This window comes from Hypomesus transpacificus, chromosome 26, assembly GCF_021917145.1.
Source record: "Hypomesus transpacificus isolate Combined female chromosome 26, fHypTra1, whole genome shotgun sequence".
Classification (NCBI taxonomy): Eukaryota; Metazoa; Chordata; class Actinopteri; order Osmeriformes; family Osmeridae; genus Hypomesus; species Hypomesus transpacificus.
Genome location: NC_061085.1, coordinates 2,143,374 through 2,169,191, shown reverse-complemented (window position 1 = coordinate 2,169,191; position 25,818 = coordinate 2,143,374). Strand labels below are relative to the sequence as shown.

At 40.3% G+C, this 25,818-nt stretch overlaps 1 protein-coding gene across 1 annotated transcript in view; it reads right to left on the bottom strand.

Moving 5' to 3' along the window:
- Window positions 1-2,885: 2,885 nt before the first annotated feature.
- The window catches only part of nwd1 (NACHT and WD repeat domain containing 1), a 45,205-nt gene continuing 22,272 nt past the window's right edge, over window positions 2,886-25,818 (bottom strand). The window contains exons 5-11 of the mRNA XM_047049919.1: window positions 23,968-24,132; window positions 21,342-21,539; window positions 20,988-21,110; window positions 20,567-20,772; window positions 20,080-20,340; window positions 19,804-19,894; window positions 2,886-3,310 (exon numbers count right to left, since the gene is read on the bottom strand). Of these exons, the coding sequence (XP_046905875.1) occupies window positions 3,198-3,310; window positions 19,804-19,894; window positions 20,080-20,340; window positions 20,567-20,772; window positions 20,988-21,110; window positions 21,342-21,539; window positions 23,968-24,132 (1,157 nt within the window). The 3' untranslated portion in view covers window positions 2,886-3,197. The remainder of the gene's footprint in view (window positions 3,311-19,803; window positions 19,895-20,079; window positions 20,341-20,566; window positions 20,773-20,987; window positions 21,111-21,341; window positions 21,540-23,967; window positions 24,133-25,818) is intronic.

Below are 25,818 nucleotides of genomic sequence, written 5' to 3'. Positions count from 1 at the left end.
TTTCTTCCGTTTAGCACTTATTTTTGGTTGTTCACAATGTGTACTTCTGTTTTTGGCTACATGCAATGCTTTGGGGCTATCTTGTTGTTATTATCAGTGACCTATGCACTTTGTAAAGCTCTCTCTTGGAAGTCGCTTTGGATAAAAGCGTCTGCTAAATGAATACATGTAAATGTAAATGTATTATTATGCAAAATATTGAATGAAAAAACTAAGGATGTCCTTTTTCTTCATGAACTACCAGCATCAAATGATAATAAACAATATATTTAAGAAAATATTAAAAAATATTAGGAGTGCTTGAGCACACGCAAAATCAAAGACGCACACTAATGACAAAAATTCGGAAAATCGGTAATATGTAATTAATCATGATTAATCCACAGAAACCTGTGATTAATTTGATTAAAAATGTTAATCATTTCACAGCCCTAATAATTTATGATTATACTGTAAATTACTTTTACAAATCAGTTCCCAAATGTCGTCTTCCATCATGTTGTTGTTATACTGTCAAAACCTTAATGTCCAGTATATCATGGTCGAAGTGCTTACATTAGCATTGTACCCTCCGAGTACACTTCCATGTTGTCCTTGAATTTATCAAGAACAGCATCAAGGAAATGGACTTTGAGGAACATCGTACAGCCCATTGTGCCATAGTTCTTCACCAGTCTCAACTGGCTCCACAGTTTTCAGCCTTGTGATTGCCGAGGAAGCCAGGTGACAAAACTGTTATGGACAGGTTGGCTTTGGTCAAACTGTGGGAAGAACATTCTAGAAACTTTTAGAAGGTTGTGAAATAGTATCAGGCAGGGCAGGGGACTGTTCCTCATATCTGTCTGTATAATGGGATGTCTAGAGAAATGTGATAGCTTTTTTTACCTTCCATGTACCACTGGTATCGTGCTGAATGAATCATCAAGCCACCTTGACTTTGAAAGATAATCCGTCTCTGACTCTATCTTTGAGTTTTTTCCTTCTAAAGAGCAAACTTCAATCCATAACATGAGCTTCTTGGGGAATTCATTGCACTCCAGGATCTTCTTTATCTGTGGTCTGATGAGGACACCGGCTTTGACCTTTGCCTCAGACAGCTTAGGGAAGAAGTCTTGAAGGTACTTGATGGCTTGCCAACACCATATCTAGGGCTCTTGACATATTGTTTCATGAAGCCCAATTGTATGTGCAGTGGTAGCATCAGCACCTTCCGGGGGTCCACTAGTGGCTTCCACTTGACGTTGTTCCTCCCCACAGAGACCTCGCTCTGCTGTGGCCAGCCCTGCCTGTGGTAGTGCTGTCCCATAGGTTATAGATAGTAGGGTAACTTTCTGAGCTTTCACAAGGCCGAAAAAACGATGTGGAGATAATTTATACTCTGGTGAAGCACTACGGCACAGTGGGCTGTGGGATGTCCCTCAAAGTCCATAACCTTGATGCTCATCTTGATATTTTCAGGTAGTATACTCGGAGGAGCAAGGCGAGCACTTCTACCAGGATATACTGGACGTTGAACAACGCTTCCAAGGGCAGTATAACGACAACATGTTGAAAGACTACATTTGGGGGCTGATTTGTGATTTACGGTATAATCGTAAATCTCGAAAAACAACTCACTCTAAAATATTTTTTTGTCATTTTTGTATTGCTTTAGAATAAATACATGTTAATTTTGATTAATATGATGTTGTTTTCTGACTTAATATGAACGAAAAGACTGTTTTCTCATTGAAGATAGGTAAATATAAAATATCACTGTCCCGGTCACTAAAGAAAGGTTTGTGGGGAATAACAAACATTTTCTATACGTTTCAGACATAAGCAATTAGGAAGTAACATTTACTACCCAAGAACCCCAAAAATATTTTAAAAAATCGTTACACGGTATAAAAATACATGTTAATTGATTATCCATTTGAATAAATTCCATTTAAATTTGTTTCAAAAAAGAGCATCGTTGTCAACTGGAGCATCAACTGAAGCACCGTTGGTTACTTCACAATTTAAACAGAATGTGGGAGAAAATCTAGTCATATTTAATTTATGATTGAATGGATTTGCAAAAGTATTTCCCTCCATTCCAATCAAATGAATGGAATACATTTAGCCGAAGTTGCAAAGTTTTACCCTCCCCCTTTATTTTACATATACCGTATTTCTTCGATTAAACGCTGTGGCGTTTTTTACACAATGATCATTTTTGGTGTCGCGTTTATTTCAGGGAGGTGTTAATTCGATGGCGGCGTTTAATTAGTAAGAGAGATTTAGTGAATTATAGCTGCAGTGCGGCCATGGACAAAAAAAGAATAGACAAGGAGGTCAAACACAAAGCCTAGTGTAAAATTGAATCCGCGCGTGTGTCTAGTGTGTAGAAATCTGAAGCAGCATGCCGAAACATTCTTACACTTTAGCTGTCAAACAGAAAGCTGTGCAGAAAGCACTCACCAGCAGCAACGGATCTGTAGCACATGAACTTGGGGTTGATGAAAGGCAAATTCGCGAGTGGTGAAGTCAGCTACCTTGCTATATTGTACATGCAATTGTCGCAATTGCATTATAATAACGTATATTTTGTTTTCAACCAATGTCATAATTTAGAATTATATATTTGCATTCAGTGTTATTAAGTGACTGTTTGGTAAGAGTACAGTGCCTTTATTTTGAAGGCTTTTGCAAGGCTCGTGAGTGAGAGTTGACAAGCAAAGCAGCAAGCACGGACATTATATTTTTTTTGCCATCAAATGTTTTTATTCGGTATAGTCACACAGGGTGGCAGAGCACCATCACATGGGGCTCTTTCAAATTACAAACAATATGCTGAGACATGAGAACGTGTCCCAGGACCAAAAAACACAGAGAGGAAAGAGGGGAAGAAGGGAGGGAGACATAATAAAAACCACAACAGTAAGAATGACTTGCAGCTTACAAATCAAATCAAATGTATTTGTATAGCCCATTTTACACGCAAGCATGTCACAGAGGGCTAGGGCTTACAAATAAGACATACAGAAACAGACATACACAAACACACAGAAAAACAAAATACATTGACAAAAAGACAGACATAAGAGATAAGGGATCACAATTGAACACATGCACAAATAGACATAAGAAGGTTATCGCACAAGTGTACAGCATGGATTTCAAGGATTCAGCAGTGTTGAGCCATGTGTCCTAAGTATTTTCTAACGCTCCATTTATGCGAGCTGTAGAGAGTCATGAGGTGGTTTCCAATGGGTTGCAATCATTCTCTTGGCAGCTGTAAGTCCAGCGAATACAGCACGTTTTTGAGGTTTAGAGAGCTGAAGGGCTGACAAATCATTCAGAATCAAAACACTGATAGTAACAGGTACAGTAACAATAATCAAGGCAGACATTTTGGATGCAACAATGTTCCAGAACTGACAAACAGGAGGGCATTCCCAGATCATGTGAAGATATGTACCTTGTACGTTTAGTGGGCAGAAAGTGCATAAAGGGCTGTTAATTACTTTCATCTGATGCATTTTCACAGGGGTGAAATATGTCCTATGAACGAAATTGTAGTGAATCTGCTGATGGTCTGGATTGCGTGATACTTCGGAATGTTAAACCATACATCATGCCAGTCAAGATCTGTGTTAAGGACTGGGCAATCGCGTTTCCAGACCCTCTCAATAGGAAGGCCAGAGCGGACGGATATCACCAAAAACTGATAAAGCCTGGATACCATACCACAAGTTTTTGGCTGCATAGTAAAATAATTTCCGGATAGGATGGGCAGAGATCTCTGCCAGGGGACACCTTATGCCTTCAGTGCTGATCTTAGTTGAAGGTAAAAGAAAAATGCGGAACGTGGTAGACTGAATAGGTTTTGTAAGTCTGAAAAAGGTAACAAGCCAGCCTCGCTAAAAATTTCCTTTAGATAATGAACCCCCCTCTGTTCCCACTGTGTTATAGGCCTCCCACCAATCAGAAGTGCTGTATTGTTGAATAATGGAGAGAGTGTATGCCAGGTACATGCTATATGGCAATATGTTTCAACCAATCTCCACGTTTTAATAAGATGAGAGATAATGGGCCCAAAGTGTAGCTGGCACTATTTATTAGAGATATTAGCAAAAAGAACGTCATGGCACTGTCATAGCACTTTCTAAAGTGCGCCAGCAAACAGACGTATCCGGCTCAAACCAGGTGAGGAGAGGCCTTAACACATAGGACCAAAAATAAAGTTTAAAGTTGGGAACTGAAAGGCCACCATCTCCCTTCCTCCTCTGTAGAGTGGACATTTTAAGTCGCGGCCGCTTGCCTTTCCAAGTAAATGTTGACACTGCTGACTGTAATTTATGCCAATAATCAGAAGGAGGGGAAAGAGGTAGCATAGAGCTCACAAAATTAACCCTGGGTAAAACATTCATTTTAACCACAGAGATACAGGCTTGAATAGACATGGGAAGACCAATCCATTGTCCGATATCTTTCGAAATGTTGTTCAGAGCAACCGAGTAGTTATGCCTAACAACCTGGTTTAAGCAAGGGAAAACCTCTATACCCAAATATTTAAAATGTTTAACCACGGGGATGATAGCAGTGATGGTTGAATTGCAAGCAGAATCATTTAAATGAAGTAGTGCAGACTTTGACCAGTTAATTTTAAAGGTCACATGAAATGCTGGTTTTGGATGCTTTTATATAGGCCTTAGTGGTCCCCTAATACTGTATCTGAAGTCTCTTTCCCGAAATTCAGCCTGGGTGCAGAATTATAGCCTCTACGAGTAGTCCCACAATGAGCTTTCCTCAGAACGCGCTGTTTCTGTGTCTGTAGCTTTAAATGCTAAATGAGGAGGAGAGAGGCGGCACCATGCGCTAATGTTTACAGTGGATGTATCGAAATGGCTCGTAGACCCGTTGCTGTAAGATGCCTCGAATTTGCCCATTCTCATTTGATAACCCTGGTTTGCAGAGCTGCACACTCAGTCATTTCAATGTGGGGAAAGGCGGATATCGCGCGTGCCATAACACCAACAGTAGAACGTTATCCACATAACAACGAAGCGTACAATACTGCATTACAGAATGTGTATTCACACACATACTTGATGCCATCTACCTTTACATTAGAGACAGTACCTCAGCTTATAGCTGCAGAGCTAATGTTACAGCCAGATTCTAATGGTAGCTAGCTAGGTAACCATATAGTAAGCAACAAAATGATATAGTGTTAGTTGACTTACTTGTCCGAGGTTTGTAGCTGGACCAAGGAGTACTGATCCAGAATTTTATTTCAGATGGTCAGCAAGGCCAACTTTGTATCGGCTCAAGTTAAGTAAAGTGGTGGCTGAAATGTTTGGCGCAGACATGCAAAACTTTGAGAGGTTGTGTCGGTGCATTTCCAGCGAAAATAAAATTAAGATAGCCTACTGGTTGTGCAGAGGCTCCTTGTGACGTCACAAGGAGCAGATTTTCAAACACAGCGTTTGAGCCTTCATTTTTTCAAAGGCGGAGAAGAACACCCAGGGCTTGGTTTACACCTATCGAAAATTCTAGCCACTGGGGGACCAAAGGCAGGCTAGGGGAACTCATATTAATGTTAAATAACCTCCTAAAGTGAAGTTTTCATGTCATATGACCTTTAAAGCCTGATAAGCTTCCATACTCTTTGCATAAGGATAGAAGGTGAGGAAAAGACAGAGGGATGTTCTAAAAAAAACATAACATCATCAGCAAACAATGATAGGTGATGCTGTGTATTGCAAATGCATATTGGTGACACCATAGTCGATTGCCGAATGGCTTGGGTCAGAGGCTCTAGGGAGAGTACAAATAATGCAGGACTCAAGGGGCAACCTTGGCGTGCAGATCTGGACACTGGAAATAAAGAGGAGGTGCATCCGGTTAAGACTCGGGCTGAAGGGTTAGAGTACATAACTTTAATTATACCAATGAAAGTTTTACCAAAGCCATCACCTCCAAGACTGACCATAAGAATGACCATTCAAGTCAAAAATCAAATCAAAGACTTTATTGTCGCATACACCAAATTGCTTCAGTGCAGCGAAATTCTTAGGACTTGGCCAGCAACATCTACGCAGTATACAGCAGACAGTAGATACAGATAACACAGTAACATATACCAAAAATAGCATTTAACACTATAGCACTACAACATATAACAATATAACATTAACAAGTAACAACAACACAAGAAGAACTAGCAGCAGTTTAAAATGAGGAATATTAAAGTAAGTTAAAAATAAAATAAAAGTGCAAAACTATGTAGGAAGCGTGGTTGTATGAATGTGGGAGCAGAAAGTGAATGGTGATGGCGACTGTTCAGTGGATCAAGGTTGCTGATTCAGAAGCCTTACAGCCTGGGGGAAAAAGCTGTTTGTTAGTCTGGTAGTCCGCGTTCGGATGCTATCAAAGGCTTTCATTGCGTCGAGAGAGAGAAGTGACCTCGGCGTCTTACTGTCTTCTGCAGCATCAACAATGTGTTGAAGGCATCTAACAATATTTTTTATGAATCCTATTTGGTCAGAATTCACTAATTTTGGCATATGAGACTCCAAACGAAGGGCTAACAGGGCTAACGGGCTCAGAGGTCGATAGCTACAGCACTCTATAGGATCCTTATCCTTTTTCAAGAGCAAGGAAATCAAGGCTATGTTTACATCCCTTGAGAATTCACCCTTCTCAATAGAGAAGTTAACCGTGTCAAAGGACCCAGCTGTTCCCAAAAAGTTGCATAAAATTCAGGGGGTATCCCATCAAAGCACGGTGATTTTCCTTTTTGCATACTCTGTATTTCCACTCTTGATTCTTCTATAGTGATTAATTTGTCGAAGTTGGCCGATTCCTCTACTGATAAGTGAGGCATGTTAAGCTTATTTAACCACATGTAGCAGTGGTCTCATCCAGAGTAACCTCTGATTCATACAAATTAGAATAAAATGTCTGAAAGGATTTATTTATTTCAGGGGGGTCAGTTCTAATATTGCCATCTGAATATTTAATAGCAGGTATATCTGCAAAATGGTCACTGGTCCTAATTCTCATGGCAGTAAATGACTAGGTGTAGCGCCCTGGAAATAATAACGCTGTTTCGTTCTATGTATTAAGAATTCAGATTTCTACTAGCGATCGCTCCAAAGCTATTTGATCAGTAAAGGTAGATTGCAACAATGAGTCTAATCTGATATATTCAGCTTCAAGATTTTGTAGGTGAAGTGACCTAGCTTTGCGCGCATTAGAGCAGAATAATATGGTATTGCTCCTGATAAAACCTTTTATCGCATCCAACAATATCCTGGGGTCCGCTACAGATCCTACATTAATTTCTGCAAATATCTGGAATTCTGCAATAAACTGAGTGATATAGGATTCATTTTTCAATAAAGAAGTTTTGACACGCCATCTTGCAGCACATTGAGACAGTCGGCCTAGGGTGGTGACGCAAAAGACCCCTTTATGGTCAGACAATGCCATTGGAAGTAACACCGCTTTATCAATTAAATGACATAGTTGAGGGAATGCAAAAAGAAAATCTATTCTGGAAAAAGATTCATGTCTACCTGAGAAAAAGAAGTAATCCTTACAGATGGGATTAACTGCACGTCAAATATCTATAAGCCCCAAGCTGATGGCCCATGATGTTAGAGCCTTTGTGGCCTGAGCCTGCTCCCCAGTGGCCTTTGCGTTCGACTGATTAACATTTGGGTCCCACACAGCATTGAAGTACGCACCAACAATAAAAGAAAAGTCTGTTAACTCCAGCATCTGACTGGAGAGCGTATTATAGAAATTGCCATCAAAATGATTTGGCGCATAAGCTGACACAAGTGCAATTTTACTAGCGCTAAATTCTAATGTGGAGATCGCAATCCTGCCTGCATCATCCGACCAGGAAGACAAAACTTGACATGCTGGGAATCCAACTGGGAGATTCCGTTTGACTACAATGGCTACTCCTTTTGTTTTCCAACTTGCTGAGGAGGATGCAATTGTATGATAGAATCTATTGGCCAAACAGCCGGTATCAGCCTGTAGCAAATGCGTCTCCTGCAATAAAGCAATGTCAACGTTTTTCTTTTTTAGTAAACCCTGAGTGCTGGCTCGTTTATGAGGGGCATTGAGTCCAACACAATTCCAAACTAAAAATGAAAGATCACCCATTATCCAAAAAGCTGCGTTCTAAATGAAAGCATATGTGGGAAAGCATATTACTACTACATTTCACTCGTTATATCCTAGCACTGGTACATCCAAAGTTAAGTCCCTCAATACATAAAACATGTAAGACACAGAACGCGAACAGACATGACAGTGATACAAAAGGGAAAGCGAGAGAAGGGGGGGGGGGAAACATAGCCAAAAGGCTAACACTCAAAATTGGTCTGTGATCAAGATTGGATTTGGGGCAGCAAAAAGGGAACTAGCCCATAAATACCTTGTTGCAATAGCAACTGGTTCCACACCAAGATAACTTTCAAATGAACGCATTTCTCGTCAAAATACAGAAAACTAGAAGCACAACATCGCAAGCACAATGGAAAGGAATCTCCAGCCTAATGGCCTAGTTAACCTATGAGTATGCTATACCAAACGAAATCAATGTGGCATTCAGAGACACAGTCATCATGTCAAATAGTAGAGTGGTAAAACTAAGGCACATTAAGAGACGGGCAAACCCAAGGTCCATGTTCTTCAGGCAGTTGTTTTAATCCCGATCTTCTTCCACGGCGTGGCCCGTGACAGAGGCCGATGCGTCGGGCATCTCCGTTGCACCTAGAGGATGACAAGCAGCTCGGTTCACGTAGTCTTCAGCATCCTCAGTGGAGGTGAATGCCCTATACTGGGTGCCTTCCTTGATCTTCAGAGTCGCCGGATAAAGCAGGAAGAAATCCAGACCCTTGACTCGTACTGCATCCATGGTTTGATAGAAAGCTTGGCGTCATTTGACTGTACAGTTGCTGTAATCCGGGGAGAAGCGAATTTTCCGACCACCAACGTCGAGAGGAGATTTCCGCGCAGCCTGTTAAATCGCCAGCCTGGTTATGTAGCGAAGCACGTTTAAAATCAACGTGCGATTCGTAGTGGCATTCTTCTTTGGGCCATCACTGTAAATTTGGTGCGCTCTCAATCTCGATCTGAACATCTGCCAGTTCCGGGAACCACTCAGGCAAGGAACGTGAGAGATATTGAATAGCATTGGAGCCATCTAACCCCTCTTTCAGCCCAACGATGTGAATATTGCATCGTCGGTTTCTGTCCTCCATATCTGCTAGCTTCACCTCCAGCTCTTGAATGAGTCATTCTGACCCATCAGTCATTGTGACCCACCGTCGTATTGCAACAACTTTTACCGGTACCGGTCCTAGCACATTTGTTGCCCTAGGCAAGATTTATCACCAGCACCACCCCGCCCCCCCCCCGGGAGCGCAAATTGGGGTGCCGCCCCCCCAACCACAACACAGACATATGATGTGGCCCGGTTGGCGCCCTTTGCCGCCCCCCCTCTTCATGCCGCCCTAAGCGGTTGCCTATGTTGCCTATAGGAAGGACCGGCCCTGCCCTGGACCGGCCCTGCCTTAGGGTCATGTGACCCGAAGGCAGAACAAGGGTTAAGAGGTTTCCTTAGATTGCAAACATCTGCTATAACATTCCCTTGTGTACAGCATGCAGCCAACAAGGCATGTTGTTTTGTGTCTGTATTTTCTTCTTTGGTGAACCTTATTTACATTGTATGTTCATATTAACCAAATGTGGTATTTATTTCCTTGTTAAACTGTGGGTTTAGTTTTCACTGTGGATTTGGAGAAGAACCTTCAAATCCACCTGTGGCAAGAAAGCCACTTGTGTCTGCCAGTGCTTCGAGGGAATTATAATACACTTGTGATTTACTTGTGTAATAAATACTGTGTTTGAATTTAACCAATTAAATAATCGTTTTCTGATTTTTTTGGTGCAGCGTTTAATCGAGGGCGGCGTTTATTACACAATGTTCATTTTTGGTGCAGTGTTTATTCGAGGAAGGCGTTTAATCGAAGAAATATGGTAGTCAAGTTTTGTACTTGGCTTTATATGTCTTGCATGTACTGACTTCCTCAAGTCTGGCTCATCAGCTTCACCCATCTCTTGGCATTTTATTAGCTGGCCCTCCTCCAAGCTAATACTACAAACACTTTGCATTTCAATATGTCTATGAGAAATCAGCTGTAGACCAGAGTCTGCACTTATTTCTCTGACATAGTATGGAATAGGTTGTTAACTACATGATAGCAAGTCAGCAAGTCTGAGGTAATATACTTAAATTTAGAAATGCGTCAGATGTTTGAAAAAGGATGAATACTACAGCAATGGATTGTAGATAATATGAACAAATGTCCCTATCCTACTTGACAATGCCACAATTTTATCAAATATTATCTTTATACACAATCTTACCTGTGTGGCAGTTCCATGCCAAAACCTCTTTCTGTCCTTTACTTTTGACATAAAACACTGTTTCACCATCTTTAGTGAGGGTGATGTGAGGGCATCCTGCAGGAATGCAAGCTCTGGGTTTGTGTTTCCTGTTGTACTGTAGCTGCCATAGCCTGAGATAGTCAGTACCATTTGAGGCTGAGATAGCTGTGCCCTCAAACAATATAAGTGTATTGATCGGACCTTCCATGCCATGCAAGGAGTCCAGAAGGATGCCGGTTGTTATAGACCAAACCTATCCAATACAAGGCAGAGACAGAAGACATGTGTTTAACCCATCCTGTCCGTTCATATTAAATATACAGTGAGGGAAAAAATAATTTGATCCCCTGCTGATTTTGCACGTTTGCCCACTGACAAAATGTTTTAATGGTAGGTTTATTTGAACAGTGAGAGACAGAATAACAACAAATAAATACTGAAAAACGCATGTCAAAATTGTTATAAATTGATTTGCATTTTATTGAGTGAAATAAGTAATTCAACCCCCATTGCACATTAGGTTTATTGGCAAAATAAATTTTGCCAATAAAATTTACAATTTCTCAGCTGTTTGCAATAAACAAATTACACAAGAATTGTTTAAGTAGTTTAATGAAACTAATATTACAAAGGTTTTATCCAAATTCAACACAAAATGCTACTTTTAATGACCTTAATGAATTTACTGCAGTCTCAAAATTATTCAACCCCTTCATGACAAGCATCTTCAGTACTTAGTAGAGAACCATTTTTGCTGTTATAACTTGCTGAAAACGTGATGCATAGCCAGACACCAGCTTCTGACTGCGTTCCTGAGGAATCTTAGCCCATTCATCATGGGCAATGGCCTCCAGTTCAGTAATATTCTTTGGTGTGCGTTTTGCAATCGCCTTCAAATCCCACCAGAGATTGTGGTTCAAATGAGGCGACTGTGACGGCCACTCTAGAATCTTCCATTTCTTCTTCTGAAACCAAGCCTTGGTGGACTTTGAGGTATGCTTGGGATCATTGTCCTGTTGGAAGGTCCAATGACGCCCAAGCTTCAGCTTCATAACAGACGGCATGGGTCAGGGTTATTCATTTTTTCCTAAGATTTACTGATACTTGACTGAATCCATTGTGCCCTCCACATGCTGCAGGTTTCCAGTGCCAGAGGCAGCAAAGAAGCCCCAGAGCATCACTGTAGACAGGGTGTTCTTTTCAGCATATGCTTCATTCTTCTTCCTCCAGACATACCGCTGATCCATAGGCCCGAAAAGTTCCAGTTTTGTTTCATCGCTGTGTCTTGATACAGGGAGTTGAATCATTTCAAAGGGTGCTCTACTAAGTACTGAAGATGCTTGTGATGAAGGGGTTGAATCATTTTTAGACTGCAGTAGTGATTAAAAGTAGCATTCCGTGTTGAATTTGGATGAAAACCATGGTAATATTACTTATATTGAACTATTTCAACTGTTCTTGTCTACTTTGTTTATAGCAAATAGCCAATTAAAATTTCCCAATAAGCCTAATACGCAATGGGGGTTGAATAATTTTGATTGCAACTGTATATTATTATTATTCTTTTTCCACCCCTAAGGATTCCTCAATATTTGGACTCCATAGTCAACGTCGGTGTCAAAAGGTTTGTCTTGTTAACGAATGCGTTGTTTGTATTGGGATTAACGTTCCGTTTGACGGTTTAGGCTTGAATTAAGTTTTTTGTGGCAAAAAGTGCCTTCTGTGCACAAAGGGAACTCATTGCTAGCCCAACGTCGCAACGTCAGCACACGTTAGTAACGACGCATAGATACGACGTGCATAGATGTGCTAGTAAGACTGTTGCACAGCAAGTATCGTATCGTGCCGTACTAGCAGCATCATACATTTAAGCTAGTGCTGTCAAACGATACAATTATTTAATTGCAATTAATCGCATTAATGTCATAGTTAACTCGCAATTAATTGCACATTTTTATCTACCTAGCAAATGTCTCTTGATTTATTTTGTCCCATAATTTGTTCTCATTTTAATGTTCTTACCAACATGGAAAAGTGGATCGGCTTGCTTAGTGCAAAGTTTTTTTTAAACAAAATTGCAATAGACCAATTATTTGTTTGTAAACATTTGGGATGCGTGCGCAATGTGGTTGCAGAAAACCGGGAAAGGATAACATTTAAAACGGCAAAAGGACCACACGGATCATACAAATAGTTACATTTTAAAAGGCCAAAAAGGTCGAGGAGGACAGCCTTTAGGAGAGAAAACGATTCCCCACTGATCTGTCACATCAGAATTTAGATTTGGGTCACGAAAGTCTTAAAATTTGAGTAAAAATGACGCCTGTTAGACCGCATAGTTGGGCGGCAGCCATGTCTTCTCATCATGTCACAAAGTTCATAATTGTACAGTTTTACAGTCAATTCTACATCTAAAAAGTTGAGCAGGGCAGCTTTCAAGAGATATGGGAATTCTGCTTTTAGCCAGCTGGTCCAATTATATTTTGTAATTCGTTTAAAACTGGCAATCTGAGTGAGACTGCGTCCTCGTTACACTGGTTTGACGTTACCATTCTACACCAGAAACGTCAGGGAGTACTGCCGATACGAGCCTGCTAAAGATAGCCAGCATCTCGGATTTCTTTAACCAAGCCTGTTTCAATCATCATTTGCCTGAGAAAGTGACCTCCGTTAGCCAGGCTAGTTTTGCCCGTTCACTCCATTCTACACGAAAAATGTCAGGGAGGACTGCCTTGTGTAGATACAAGCCTGCTGATGATAGCTAGCATTTGGGATTTCTTTTACTGAGCCTGTTTCATTCGTCATTTGCCTGAGAAGGCGACCTCCGTTAGCCAGGCTAGTTTTGCCCGATCACTTGGTCAGGCTATTTAAAGGTATCGGGGTCAAGTGACTTTTGATGACCTGATCGACACTCCAAGTGTAATAGACCCGGGAGAAGTTCGTCTTTTGCAACCGACATGCACAGTTGAGCCTGCTTGACAGTTGTGTGACGTAGGGTGATAATTGGTCTATAGCCTGACTTTGACAAGGGGGCTGATAATTTTGTGTGCTTGGCCATCAAGTGGTATTTCAGACTGGACGTGCTGCGATGAAAGCTCAGTTCACAACGACAAAACACACAGATCACTTTGGTCTGGTCAATGGAAACATTTGGCAACTTTTTTGTAAACTTTCCATTCAGAATCTCATTGGCATCCATTTCGCCGTCTCGTGCTCACCATCCACTCAAAACTTAACGTTAGCCTACTACCCTTTAGCCGGCTCGCAAGCCAAAACAAGTGTGTGCGGTGTGCCTGTTGTTTTATTTCTAGTGTAGCTAGAAAAACTAAAAAGTTTGCTAGGCTAAAAAGAATGTTAATCTCGCGATAAAAAAATGTACGCAGTTAAAATGGATTTGCGTTAACGCCGTAAATAACGCGTTTAACTGACAGCACTAATTTAAGCAAATCAAGACTTGCATGTACAGTAAGTAATGTCACATTAAATAATGTATTTAAACTCAAGCTTGTGTGCTGCGTTGCTGTATTCAATGCCACTGCGTAAACTTTGTCAAAAGAAAAGTTTTTCATTTCTGGCGAATTCAAACAATCCCCTCAGTGCAGTTTGGCTAGCAACAGCAGCTAGGATAGCTTGCTCGTAGCCAGTGTTGGGAACGTTACTGAAAATGAGTAATTAGTTACAGTTACTAGTTACTTATTTCAGAAGTAACTGAATTACTTTACTAGTTACTGCATAGAAAAGTAATAAGTTACAAGGGAAAGTAACGTTTGCGTTACTTTTAATTCCCTGCTTCTATTATCAAAATAACGCACACAGATAGTTATACTATTTTAGTGTTGCAGTGGCACAGTGTGGGACACGACAACTGTCAAATGTTATATCATTGTATGTTGCTCAGTTGCCCTAAGGCAACGGACTCAACTGTTAACATAGGTTGCATGTCTTGACAACATACCTGCCAATCAGTCTGTTTAGTTCTGCCTGGCTTAGAGACTGGAAATACTTCTGTTTAAAATCAAGCCCTGGCTGTTTGGATGAAGTGGCTCCGACTGCTTGATCATTGGAGCTAGCACTGGGTTCTTTCACGATTAGCTTTGTAGAAGCGTGTTGTTTTACTAGGTTTTACTAGGTGCTTGTGAAGATTATAATTACTATTTTTCGCAGTGGATACAGTTCTCGCACCTGCACACAAACTACAACTAACCAGTATATTTTTATCCTTGATCTGGACAAGGGAAAAATAATGTCGATATTTCCATGACACAATGCTTGCACGGTCCAAACTGTCGGCCATTGTGTGGGCTGGTCTAAAATGCGGAGTGATTCATTCATACACTGCGTTACCGTAAACTTGTTTAAGTTAGATTAAAAACAGGAAATTGGGGAGTTCATGCAAGAAAAAATTAACGAGTAATGAGCCCATTTAAATTTCAGTAATGTAACTGCGTTATTTAATTGAACAAAAGTAATGAGTTACATTACTAGTTACCGCCAAAAGTAGTGGAGTTACAGTAACGTGTTACTTTGTAACGTGTTATTCCCAACACTGGTACTAAGTGACCTAAAAAGTGGGCCAATTCAGTTTACTTCATACAAAAATTGTATATAAATAAGTACAAAAATTGTATATAAATAAGTACACTGCTAGTATACTTTAAGTAACATGATAATAGTATACTTTTTGTACTAAGTATACTTATATACAAAATAAACTTAAAGTATACTTATTTTTTGTAAAGGGAAATGAAAGTTAGTAAGCTAACGTGTTGATTATTTAACTGCTAACTCTTTCCCCGCCAATGTAGCAGATGCGATTCAACATGTGTGTTCTTTTATTTGAAATAATAAATATCAGTTTACGCCGTTTGGTTGGTTATATATATTCTCGAAGCTCACGGTTGGAGGCTTTTATTAGCCCTGGCTGGCCTGTTTACAACCCTCACTCGCACTGGCTCAATCAGCCCAGCATCAGCCCAGTCAGACCAATAATAAGTCCGGCCATAATCATACGGTAAGATTCAAGATTTTGTGCTGCCGCTGTTAAATATTTTATATGTTTTTTACATATAGCTAGCCTATATGGTGTTCACACATAGCTATGCCCTCCTTCATTTGGTAATCTGTAAGTGTAACGGGTATGCAACGGACGTGGTCTTGCTCCGCCAGTGCCGTCGTTCGCTGCCATCGGGAGTCGAACCTGCCACCTCTGGACTGCCAAGCGCAACCACTACCAGCTACGCCAAAGAAAAGCTAGCTATTCGTTGACGCGGGTGGCCCATTACATACCTGAGGAGTGAGTTTCACCAGTTCACACCGGTTACATAAGTGAGTGTTGTTTGTTTGGGCTGTTTACTATTGGGTGTTAAAAATGCACCACCACCGAGCCCCCCGCCCCCCCCCCCCCCCCCCCCTCCCCCCTTATATAGGAAGAACTTTTTACCAATCACTTTGAGTTCTGTTTACAATACAGCTCCGGTGTGTTTAGGCACCTAGTCTTCATTGTGAATACGTTTGTTTACCATTTTTCTGAAGGTATGTTTTGTATTTGATAATATTTTATTATCATTGTATTGATTGTCTTACTATTTAGATAATAAACAGCAAATGTTTACTCTTCGACAGGTCAGCAAATGCTTTGTCGCCTCGATTTGTTAAAATGTTTGTTAACCGAGACCGTAGGTTAAAACAAATAGTTTTAACAAATCGAGGCGACGGCGTCGGGGGGATGCTAGGTACTATTTAAACATTTGTTAAAATGTTTGTTAACCGAGACCGTAGGTTAAAACAAATAGTTTTAACAAATCGAGGCGACAACGTCGGGGGGACGCTAGGTACTTGTCCCCACCAACATTTGAAAATGACAAAATTGTCCCCAACAATATTTTAGTGAACTCCTTGGTAATGCAATTTGGATCGATTGCGAAAAAATATTTTGCACAATATATTTGCAAAACGCATTTCGTATTATTGTCCATCGCCCAGAAACATGAAAAAACTTAACCAATGCGTCCTAGAGCCTGCGAGACAAGATTATGTCATTTAATTGGCTGAAGTGGCAGAGTCAGAAACACTCCGTGAATCTTGACTTGCAGAAAGAGAGCTGTCAGTAGTCTGACACGGTAAACTACTAAATACGCCAGGAAATAATAAAGCCTCATATTAGTATTTGGTTTGGTCTCAGCATTGATATTTTGGACCCTTTTGTGCTTTGTAGATAGGATAATGTCACCCCAAAATAAGAGATGTAGCCTATCGGACGTTTTTTCAACACCCAGAGACTAAGTAGCTAGTAGCAAGGTCGTTGTTAGTTAGCTAGTAGGAAATCTACCCAACAGTGCAAACCTGCTAGCCTTACATCGCCACCCATTCTACAATGGAAACATGTTTTGAAAGTTGTTAGAGAAGTAGAGCATGTAACTTTTGCTTGTATTAAATCTATCCCTAGCGTCTGTAATCTTTCGACCAGTGTGTTAGCAGCAGCTGGTCTTGTTGAAGCCAGAAGGATAAAGCTAATCTACCCACATAATGGGACAGTGCTAGTTTAGCCTAGTACCAGCAGGCTAGCAACTCAAAAGTGATATTAACTGGTAATAAGTAGGCCTATATGATCCCTTAGAAAGTAATATCTCTATAATCTCGACCAATGTCAGCAGTCAACTAAGCATGGTTAGTGTCTGTATTAAATTGATGAATTACTGTACAGGAAAAACGGCACCCTGAAGCTACAGATGTAGAGCAGGTTGGTGATGAATCAGCATCAGGGGTTCAGGTGAGAAGTTGAATTGTCCACTTTGGTAAAGATTGCATTAAATTGCTGTTTTTTAAGGGATGTTTAGAACATTGTTACGCATGAACGTTATCATTCACACTTATACTTGTAGGTAGTAAAAAGGTATAAATATAAATCATTATTTCATTGCTTAGAAGTCCAGTACAGATGATGTAGGCCTAGTACAGATCCATAAAACCTGAACCAGTTACCTATATATATATTTTTTTTTGGCCTTCAGTGTTCAGTGTCCCTACCAAAGCTGAGACCAAACCTACGCCCTTGACTACAACAATACGTGGGAAGATCCCAATCAAACACGTCGAATCTGGAACAGACGCCATGTTGTCAGAGCAATCAGCTGCACTTGCACTGGTGACGTCACTACATCTCCAAGGCAACATATCAACAACTGAACAGAACAACTCTCTGGTTGGTTAAAAACATTTATTTACCTCTGCGAACATTCGGGAGGTCAATAAACGGATTTATTGACTTTTGAGAACGTCTCTGGACCAATAGGAACAGCGTATTAGTCCAATTATTACACTAGTATATAAGAAACTATTATTGTGCATTTTAAGTTACTTGTTCTCCTTGAAACGTATCTATCAAGCTGCGGCGGTGAAAACTTTGATCTAATCTGGTTGATGCGGCTAATACTGATTATAAACATAGACTTTTGAAGTAGGTTTTAATTTAAGGCCTCTGAGTCACTTACAGTGGATCTACACGCTCCAAAGGAATTTACCGGAGCCTCTGAGTGATCGGTTTATATACTAGGTTGCTGGTTAAATTCATATTATAGTAGAGATAAATGACTGATCACCAATCACCAACCCAGACACACAGGTCGATGCCCTGATCAAGCAGACGATTTTTACCTACGTTTCATGTCATTAACTGTTTAGCGCTCAAGGTAACAGATAACGCACTTGTGCACATTTCTAAAATTGGAGTCAGATATTAACGAGTCAATTATCTCCCTGAACATCTAACCAGAATTGAATTGTGTTTCCCAAGCCGGGGACAAACACGAAGCGTCTCCGGCCTTACAATTCACCACCTACACTTTTAAATCTATGCAATCTTCATAAATAATAAGTACACATTTTTATATAAAATATACAGAAATATCAGTTGTAAAAATTACAGTTAATAAACGGACCCCATCTGCAACTGACGCAAGCAAGCACATCATACAATTTCCCCAGAAATTGTACCCTCTCTAGTTTATATTGAGTTTTGTTATTTCAAAGCTGCGTACACTACTTTCAAACAAACTACTAATCAAATTAAATAGTCAGAAAGATGAAAAGCGAGATGTAAGAAAACATAAATCCAATACTAACACGTATGATCTGGTCTTCTGAGCCAGTGAGTACCACTCTGCTTTTCCTGGACGCTTGAGCACATAGTACTGTGTCCTCATGTTGCAAACCAAATAATTTCTCTATGGAGTCCATCTCTATGTTGAACATGTTCAATGTTTTATCACAACCTACAGACAGAGATGATTAGTAGAACACAATGAAAATCACCATCCATATTTTCTGATAGCATGTGTGAAAGAATGACATCTATACTGCTAATCAATGCCGCTCCAACAATCACGATCTCAAGTATATAAAATGTGTAATGCTTAATACTAAAACATATATCCAAATGTGATCAATTGTTTTAATTAAGAACAGATGAACTTTTGCAACAGGATGCTTCTAGGTCTGTGGAGAGTAACCCAAGTCATGTTGAATGTAACTTTTGGTGTGAGAAGGAATGCTGAAGGTCAGTACACTGACTGGGGAGGCTAAATGGTGGTGCCCAGAGATGGGTGTGAGCACAATGGGCCCCTCAGCTCTTTTGAGTAAAAAGTGTCAACATCAGGAAATAAGGAGACGCATTGGATGTGGAGGATGTAACTCCTCTGGCGGTTGGACGTCATCAGACCAACTGGTCTGTCCCCCCACTGGACATTGTGTCCTCCCATTGGATATTCTGCCCACCCTTGGATGCCCCCGTTCTTTGGACATCATCTGCCCCCCTTTCCCTGACATCATCTGACCTTGGGATGGTCTGTTCCCCACCTTGGAGAATCCCTTTGTCCCCCTTCTCCTGCACATCAGCAGATCCTTGGACTGCCCACCCTGGTTGACCACGAGTGCCCTTGAAACTTGATAGGATGACCACATTCCCTCCCCATTGTCTTCTGACCAATCATCTAACAAACACCTCTTTCTCATGAGAGGTACAAGACCTGTCTCCCCGGGACAGGTAGACAGAATTTGGACTGGGCAGAACTCTCTTTGACTTCGGTCAAAACTATTCTCACAAAGGCCTTTGTCTACTCTACTCTATGAAGCGAGACTGGTAACATTGACTGATAGCGCAGATCTAGATTGAGACACCATATTGTATTGTATTCATTGTTTGATCGCATCATTTCTTATCAATAAACTACAAAGAACTTGGTCTGGCATTTAACCTTGTATCCTTCTCCTCCTGATTTGAACCTCAACACATTGAAACTCTTAATTTATACTTTCTGTGTTGATAATACTACAGTACAGGTGTGATACCTGTAGACATCATACCTGCAAATAGTGTCCTCTCATCCTCAGCAAGGGAGAGAAAGGAGACATTGACGCTAACCTCTGTGACAGACAGTCTCCCAGTGCTGGAAACCTATAAAAATGGTATCAGAACATTAAATACAATATATAATACAGTGTATTTTATGATTTTTTGATACTACATTTAAAAGCCTATCATTTGGTATACATCATAACAAAGGGCTAAACAAAATCCTGGGTCTTTCTATTGGTGGTGCAATTGAAATATTTCAGACTACATATTTCAGGTGTCTATACCTGATAGAGAAAGCCGTCTTTAGATACTATAAGAAGTCGGTCACATTGTGGCATTGTAAGGGTACAGTTCAGGTTTATACTTGGTGCAGAATATCCTAAATTAGTTTCCACCATCTTTGTTCCAGTAGATGGGCAAATAAATGTGACAAGTCCTTCGTCTGATAGGGACACAACTGTTCCATTCAAAACACCAAGAATGACTGACTTTGGATCTATAAGAGTAAAGGCAGGCTCTCCTGAATCTAGATGCCATGCTTTCATCTGAAATAAATATAGTGAATAGACAATTGTTAGTTTCAACAGTTTAAATAAATCCCTTGCACATTTAAAATTTCTGAGAATAACTTCTTCTTCATAAGGACATTCTACATTGTAATAATAAAGGTAGACAAACACAACAAAACTAGTTGTTTTCTCTCTGACAGGACATACAGCACAGATACTCTAGTCTAGATCAATACAAGGTATTAATTTATATCTGTCATACTTGGTCTCTTGTTTGTACAAAAACAAGTTCCTTCTCCTCAGACAGAAGTATGTGTGGAATTGTAGGCAAAGGCTTATTGGGTGCAGCTTCTTTGACACAAAAAATCTGCCTGCCACTCAACACGCTCCACCTCCTCAGTGTCCCATCAGAAGCCAGCGATACACACTGAGCGCCTTTTTTAATTAATTTGACACACAAAATTGCAGCTGTGGAGTACAGACACACAAACAAAAAACAACAATCCACACCACAATATTTCACAGGAAATATGTTTATTCATACTAGAGGACACCAATTAAATCTGGTAAGCTACTGACAAGGACACTTTAACATTCTAAAATGTCTAATTATAAGTCATGCAGTTTGACTACCTATACTGAACATGTTTTAAACAAATATTGTTTGAATGTGTATAGGTCACCTGTGTGGCTGACTAGAGTTTGTATGACTTCAAGCTCATTCAGGTCCCAGATGATCATCTTCCCATCCTCTGAGCCTGCCACCAATACACCAGTCTCAAGACAAATATCAAGAGCGGTGACCCCTTTTGTTGAAAGAGAGACCTTTACTGACATTTACTTTGATGAATAATTAATTCATAAATGTTATGTCATATCTATTCTCTTAACAATATCTCAATTTGATAATGCCAAAGAATCAATATGATAATCATATTACAGTGCATAATGGTTTTCTACATGAAAGTGAAAAAAACGTGAACATCCAAAATTAGCAAATAGTATATATTCAAAGTAATAATGAAAATTCTTACAACCTCTTTGGAAACCAGCAAGTGTTGCCTTTAGTGGCCCTCCTGGAGACTGGAAAAAACTGCACTGTGGAGCCAGGGTGGGGTCTGGACATGTTGTTAGCCAGGCTTGACACTGGGAGCAGAGCCGTCCAATTAGCGATGGGTGCAACTCATTTAACGAGTGGAGCCTGGCATTCAGCTCAATATAAAAAAGGGAAGGGTCTTTCGAGATTGAAACAGTTGGAAAAAGATGGTCGGGAAAACAACATTTACCACAAGTAACAGTTTGTGGCTTTGATCTATACTGTTTATCAATTTGTTAATTGTAAGACCAAATAGAAGAGTAAATCTTTTTGCAATCAAATGTAATTTTTACTCCAAATACTCAATAATGGTAAAAAAAAAAGATTTGGAGCATAATAATGGAACATCATGCCTACTGTAACTGCTATCCCGTTGACATTATTTGTCCAAAGCACCGGATCTAGCTACCATAAATACTTTGTCACCTTGTTTTCCCTGTATTTGCACTTTTGCTTTTTTGCGTAGTCTTTTGGGCCACAAGGTGCACCACGAAGAGTATTTAAGAAAATGATTCCCGCTCCACAGTCTGGCATCTACACAATCTTTAGCTCATAAAAAAAGAACGAGTCGTGCTAACCTACCAAAACAAAGTTTGTCACTGAAATTCCAGTCGATTGTCGATGCGTCTATGTTTTATGTAGAACTAGTTTCTTCAGAGCATAATAGGATTTTGGTGGCACGCTACGACACGTGATCGTTGTACACCAATAAGGTAGCTGCTTTTTGTCAACATGGATGGATATGGTTGGCAAATAGAGGATGGGACCAGAGAATGGCTGTTTATCAATCCGAAGAATGCTGAGAACAATCTTTTGAAGAATGTTCTTGCAAGCGTCCTTGCGAGAATGGTCTTGCAAGTCCGCAAGGACTTCTGGGAAATCAGAAGCGTTCTCGCTGGCCAAGTCACCATCCGATGCATTCTCGATAAAAAGGGCGGATCAGGAACATTTCCGGGTATTTTGGGCGTTCTTGGTGACTTCTGTTCATTGGAATGGAACCGTACTTGGGCAACGAAAGATGAAGTCCAACGAGTTCGCGAGGACACAAGTACGGAAAAAAACGTGGAGGAAAAAACAGCAGGAAATTTGGACTATCGCATAAACTTGTCTCTCCTGCAAAGTACTGGATCTAGATTTGGGATTGAGCAAGACTGAGGGCTTCATGCCAAAACTAAAATATTTCAGCATATGTTCTCCTTTGCTGCACAGGACAGGCTTAGAATGTTTGCCTTTGATGTGTGTTGGTGGTCATAGTTTATGTATGTGAATAGAGAAAGAGCCTCCATTCTGTTTTTACAGTGTTTTTTAAACAAACCTTTGTTAGTGCTAAATACAACAATACGTTATGTCTCTGTTATTGTTAAGAGTTTAATAAATTGTACTTTAGGGGTTAAACAGGGTAGACCTAGCTGTAAAAGCAGCCTGGTGGGATAATTACTTGTATGTGAGCAGGCCTGTACAATAGCAAAGGGTTTACAATAAAGGTGATGGAGAAGGTGTGTAGAACACAGTCAGTGCAAAAATAAAGGCAGTTTTTATCCTTTAGAATATTATTATTACTACAGATTTCTACCGGTATAAGTGAGTCAAAGACGGTCTTAATCTGTTAATATTTCCTCCTTACTGGCTGGAAGGTTAGTCCCTTCTGAGATTGCGCTAAGACTACACTTAAACGAACGACATAAGTCTGTGCTACACAGTCCTGCAGAAAAACATGAACATCTCTGTCTCACAGGCACTTTTGCAGCCGCAGTGTATTCCATGCAAAACACTGTCAGGGGCCGAATTTCTGGTCATCCAGGTGACGTGCAAGGTCCCATCCTCTATTTGCCAACCATATCCATCCATGTTGACACAAAGAAGCTACCTTATTGGTGTAGAACCAATCACCATCACCTGTACATGCAAGTCTTAAATAACTATTTAGCTGGTCGGCTCCATGACGCCGGGTAAATTGGGCTCGTGAGACTGCTCACCAAAAGAACAAAGGGGAACCCACTTGTCTAGCAGATTAAGACTAGGTACCTAGCGAAAAGTAGCCTCAACTAATTTTGAACATAATTATAGACTATTTAGGCCTATAAACTCTACATATTTTGCTAGATGTATCTTATTTAGACTATATAGGCCTAACCTTTGTCTGAATAACAGACTTGTGCAAGGAACATCTGCTGAAAATTATAATATTGTCATTTATCCTTTATAATTTATGTAAGATTTCCAGTGAATTGCGAGCACAATCCAGAGGTTTCTTATGTCACGATGAACAATATGGTGACCAGTTTTTACTGTAATGTGTGAGGAATAATAGAACCTTTTCAAGCAGTGAAAAGTACAATTAATTACAATTCCAGTAAGTGATAATATCTGGACTAGATAACCAAGACTATACACACTCTTCAAAATACAGTTTATTCAACTGAAAATGCTAAAAAAGAGTTGTGTTGGCCTGGAATCGCTACTTGCGGCTATATTTTTTTAATGTATTTTCCTTGTATGCTTAATTGTCATTTAATGGAAAAAGGTCAGAGGTGAAGAATGAATCATCTCCTAAGAGGAATACTAACCAATGTCTCCATCCAGAAAGTCCAAGGTCGGCTTCATCAGGATGAGTGTGTCTCGAATCAGCTCGGTTTCTGTACAGTTCATGAGGTCACTGCAGAGGGACAGGTCTTGAATGACACTGGTCACTCCACAGGCCAGGGTTTTACAGTACAGCCACTCAGTACTGCCTATAGATAAAAAAGAAATTAAAAAAGAAATATTATGTTCTATCAATACAAGAGTCCTTTCAGGAAATCAACTACAGATATGTATTATTTTTGTTCCAGTAAGAGATGTAATTATATTCAACTTTGAGAAACAATGTATGCGTACAAATATCTGTGCTAAAATGCCCCTAAAAATTACTAGTGAATGAATAGTTAATATTAGCTGAGAATCGTTGTACCACTGTCATCCACACTGCCTAAAATGAGTTGTTTTTTTATTGTTTCTGAGTGTGTATAATTCCCATGTGTTTGTGTGATCTGTGGGCTAATAATATGCGTTGGATGTAGTGCTGTGTTGTTCCAAGCTCAGATGTTCTGCTGGTCTGTTAGTATGCTATGGACCACGCCATGAAGTGTCTGTGTACCATCAGTAAATAAACCATGGTTTCCACAACCATGCCACCTCCAACCTACAGATGGCAGTACAGGATTACTTGTACATGTCTTGGCGGCTAAATATAGTGTTGCAGGATTGAGTCCAAGCCCCCACCCCCAGCTCCTCGGCTAACAAAAAAGGCTCAAAACCTGGTAGTTCTGCATTTCCATTTTGGTTCAAAATACTTGCTTTTTCATATAATTTGTAAAATTTCTGAATAAGTTAGCAATTTGGCACTGCCAGTTCCTTCATCTCTATGGAGGACCAAACAGTGGCGGTCCTAGCACATTCTGCGCCCAGGGCGAGTTTATCACTTGAGGTGTCAATCGAAAGGTCAGAGTGTAGTGGCCATTTCGATACCAATATGTCGTAAATACCTGAACCAAACCGGAGTTATGATCACTTTCATGTGTACCAATTGTTTTTTCCGAAAGCAGGAATCTGGTGATAATAATATATATAATTTTTTAATAATAATTAGGGTTCCTCCGGTAGGAAGGAACCTATTGTTATTGTTAGTATTCTAATTTTTCTTCTTCTCCATGAAATGGCTCAATACAATACAAATACACCCCAAATCTACGTGATTTCCCCTGCGCCCCATTACTCCACAATGCCTGAAAATAGGTATACATGCCTTATTTCTCATGGGGAACAAAAAGGCCTCAAGGACCCATAATGTCTGCCATGATACATTTTGCTGTACTGTCCAAATTTGGTATAACCTTCAAAACCATACTCCTGTAGAATACATGTTTTTATATAGGGTGAAATGTAATAAGAAAGGCAATACAAAAGGTCTGAAAGGGGTGTATTTATGCCTCAATATCTTTGTGTCAATAAATTAAATATAATTTTGACTGATGGTTTTTCAAACCTTATTGGCTTCAAGATCACATAATTCTGAAGTACCATACGCAATTTCACCTCGATATGTCAAAATATGATTGAATTAAATTGAATTGCTCCACAGCGAACTCGCTCCAAATTCTCACAGACTCATCCTGCCCCTTGCAGGGCACTACACTGCAACCAAAATGGTCGCATTTGAGACGTTTTGAAATACCATTCCGATCGTAATTTTTAATGGGTCGCAAATGTCCGTCCGTCCGTCATCTGCCGCTTGTCCGGGGATCGGGTCGCGGGGGCAGCAACCTAAGCAGGGAGGCCCAGACTTCCCTCCCCCCGGCCACTTCCACCAGCTCTTCCTGGGGGACCCCGAGGCGTTACCAGGCCAGCCGAGAGACATAGTCCCTCCAGCGTGTCCTGGG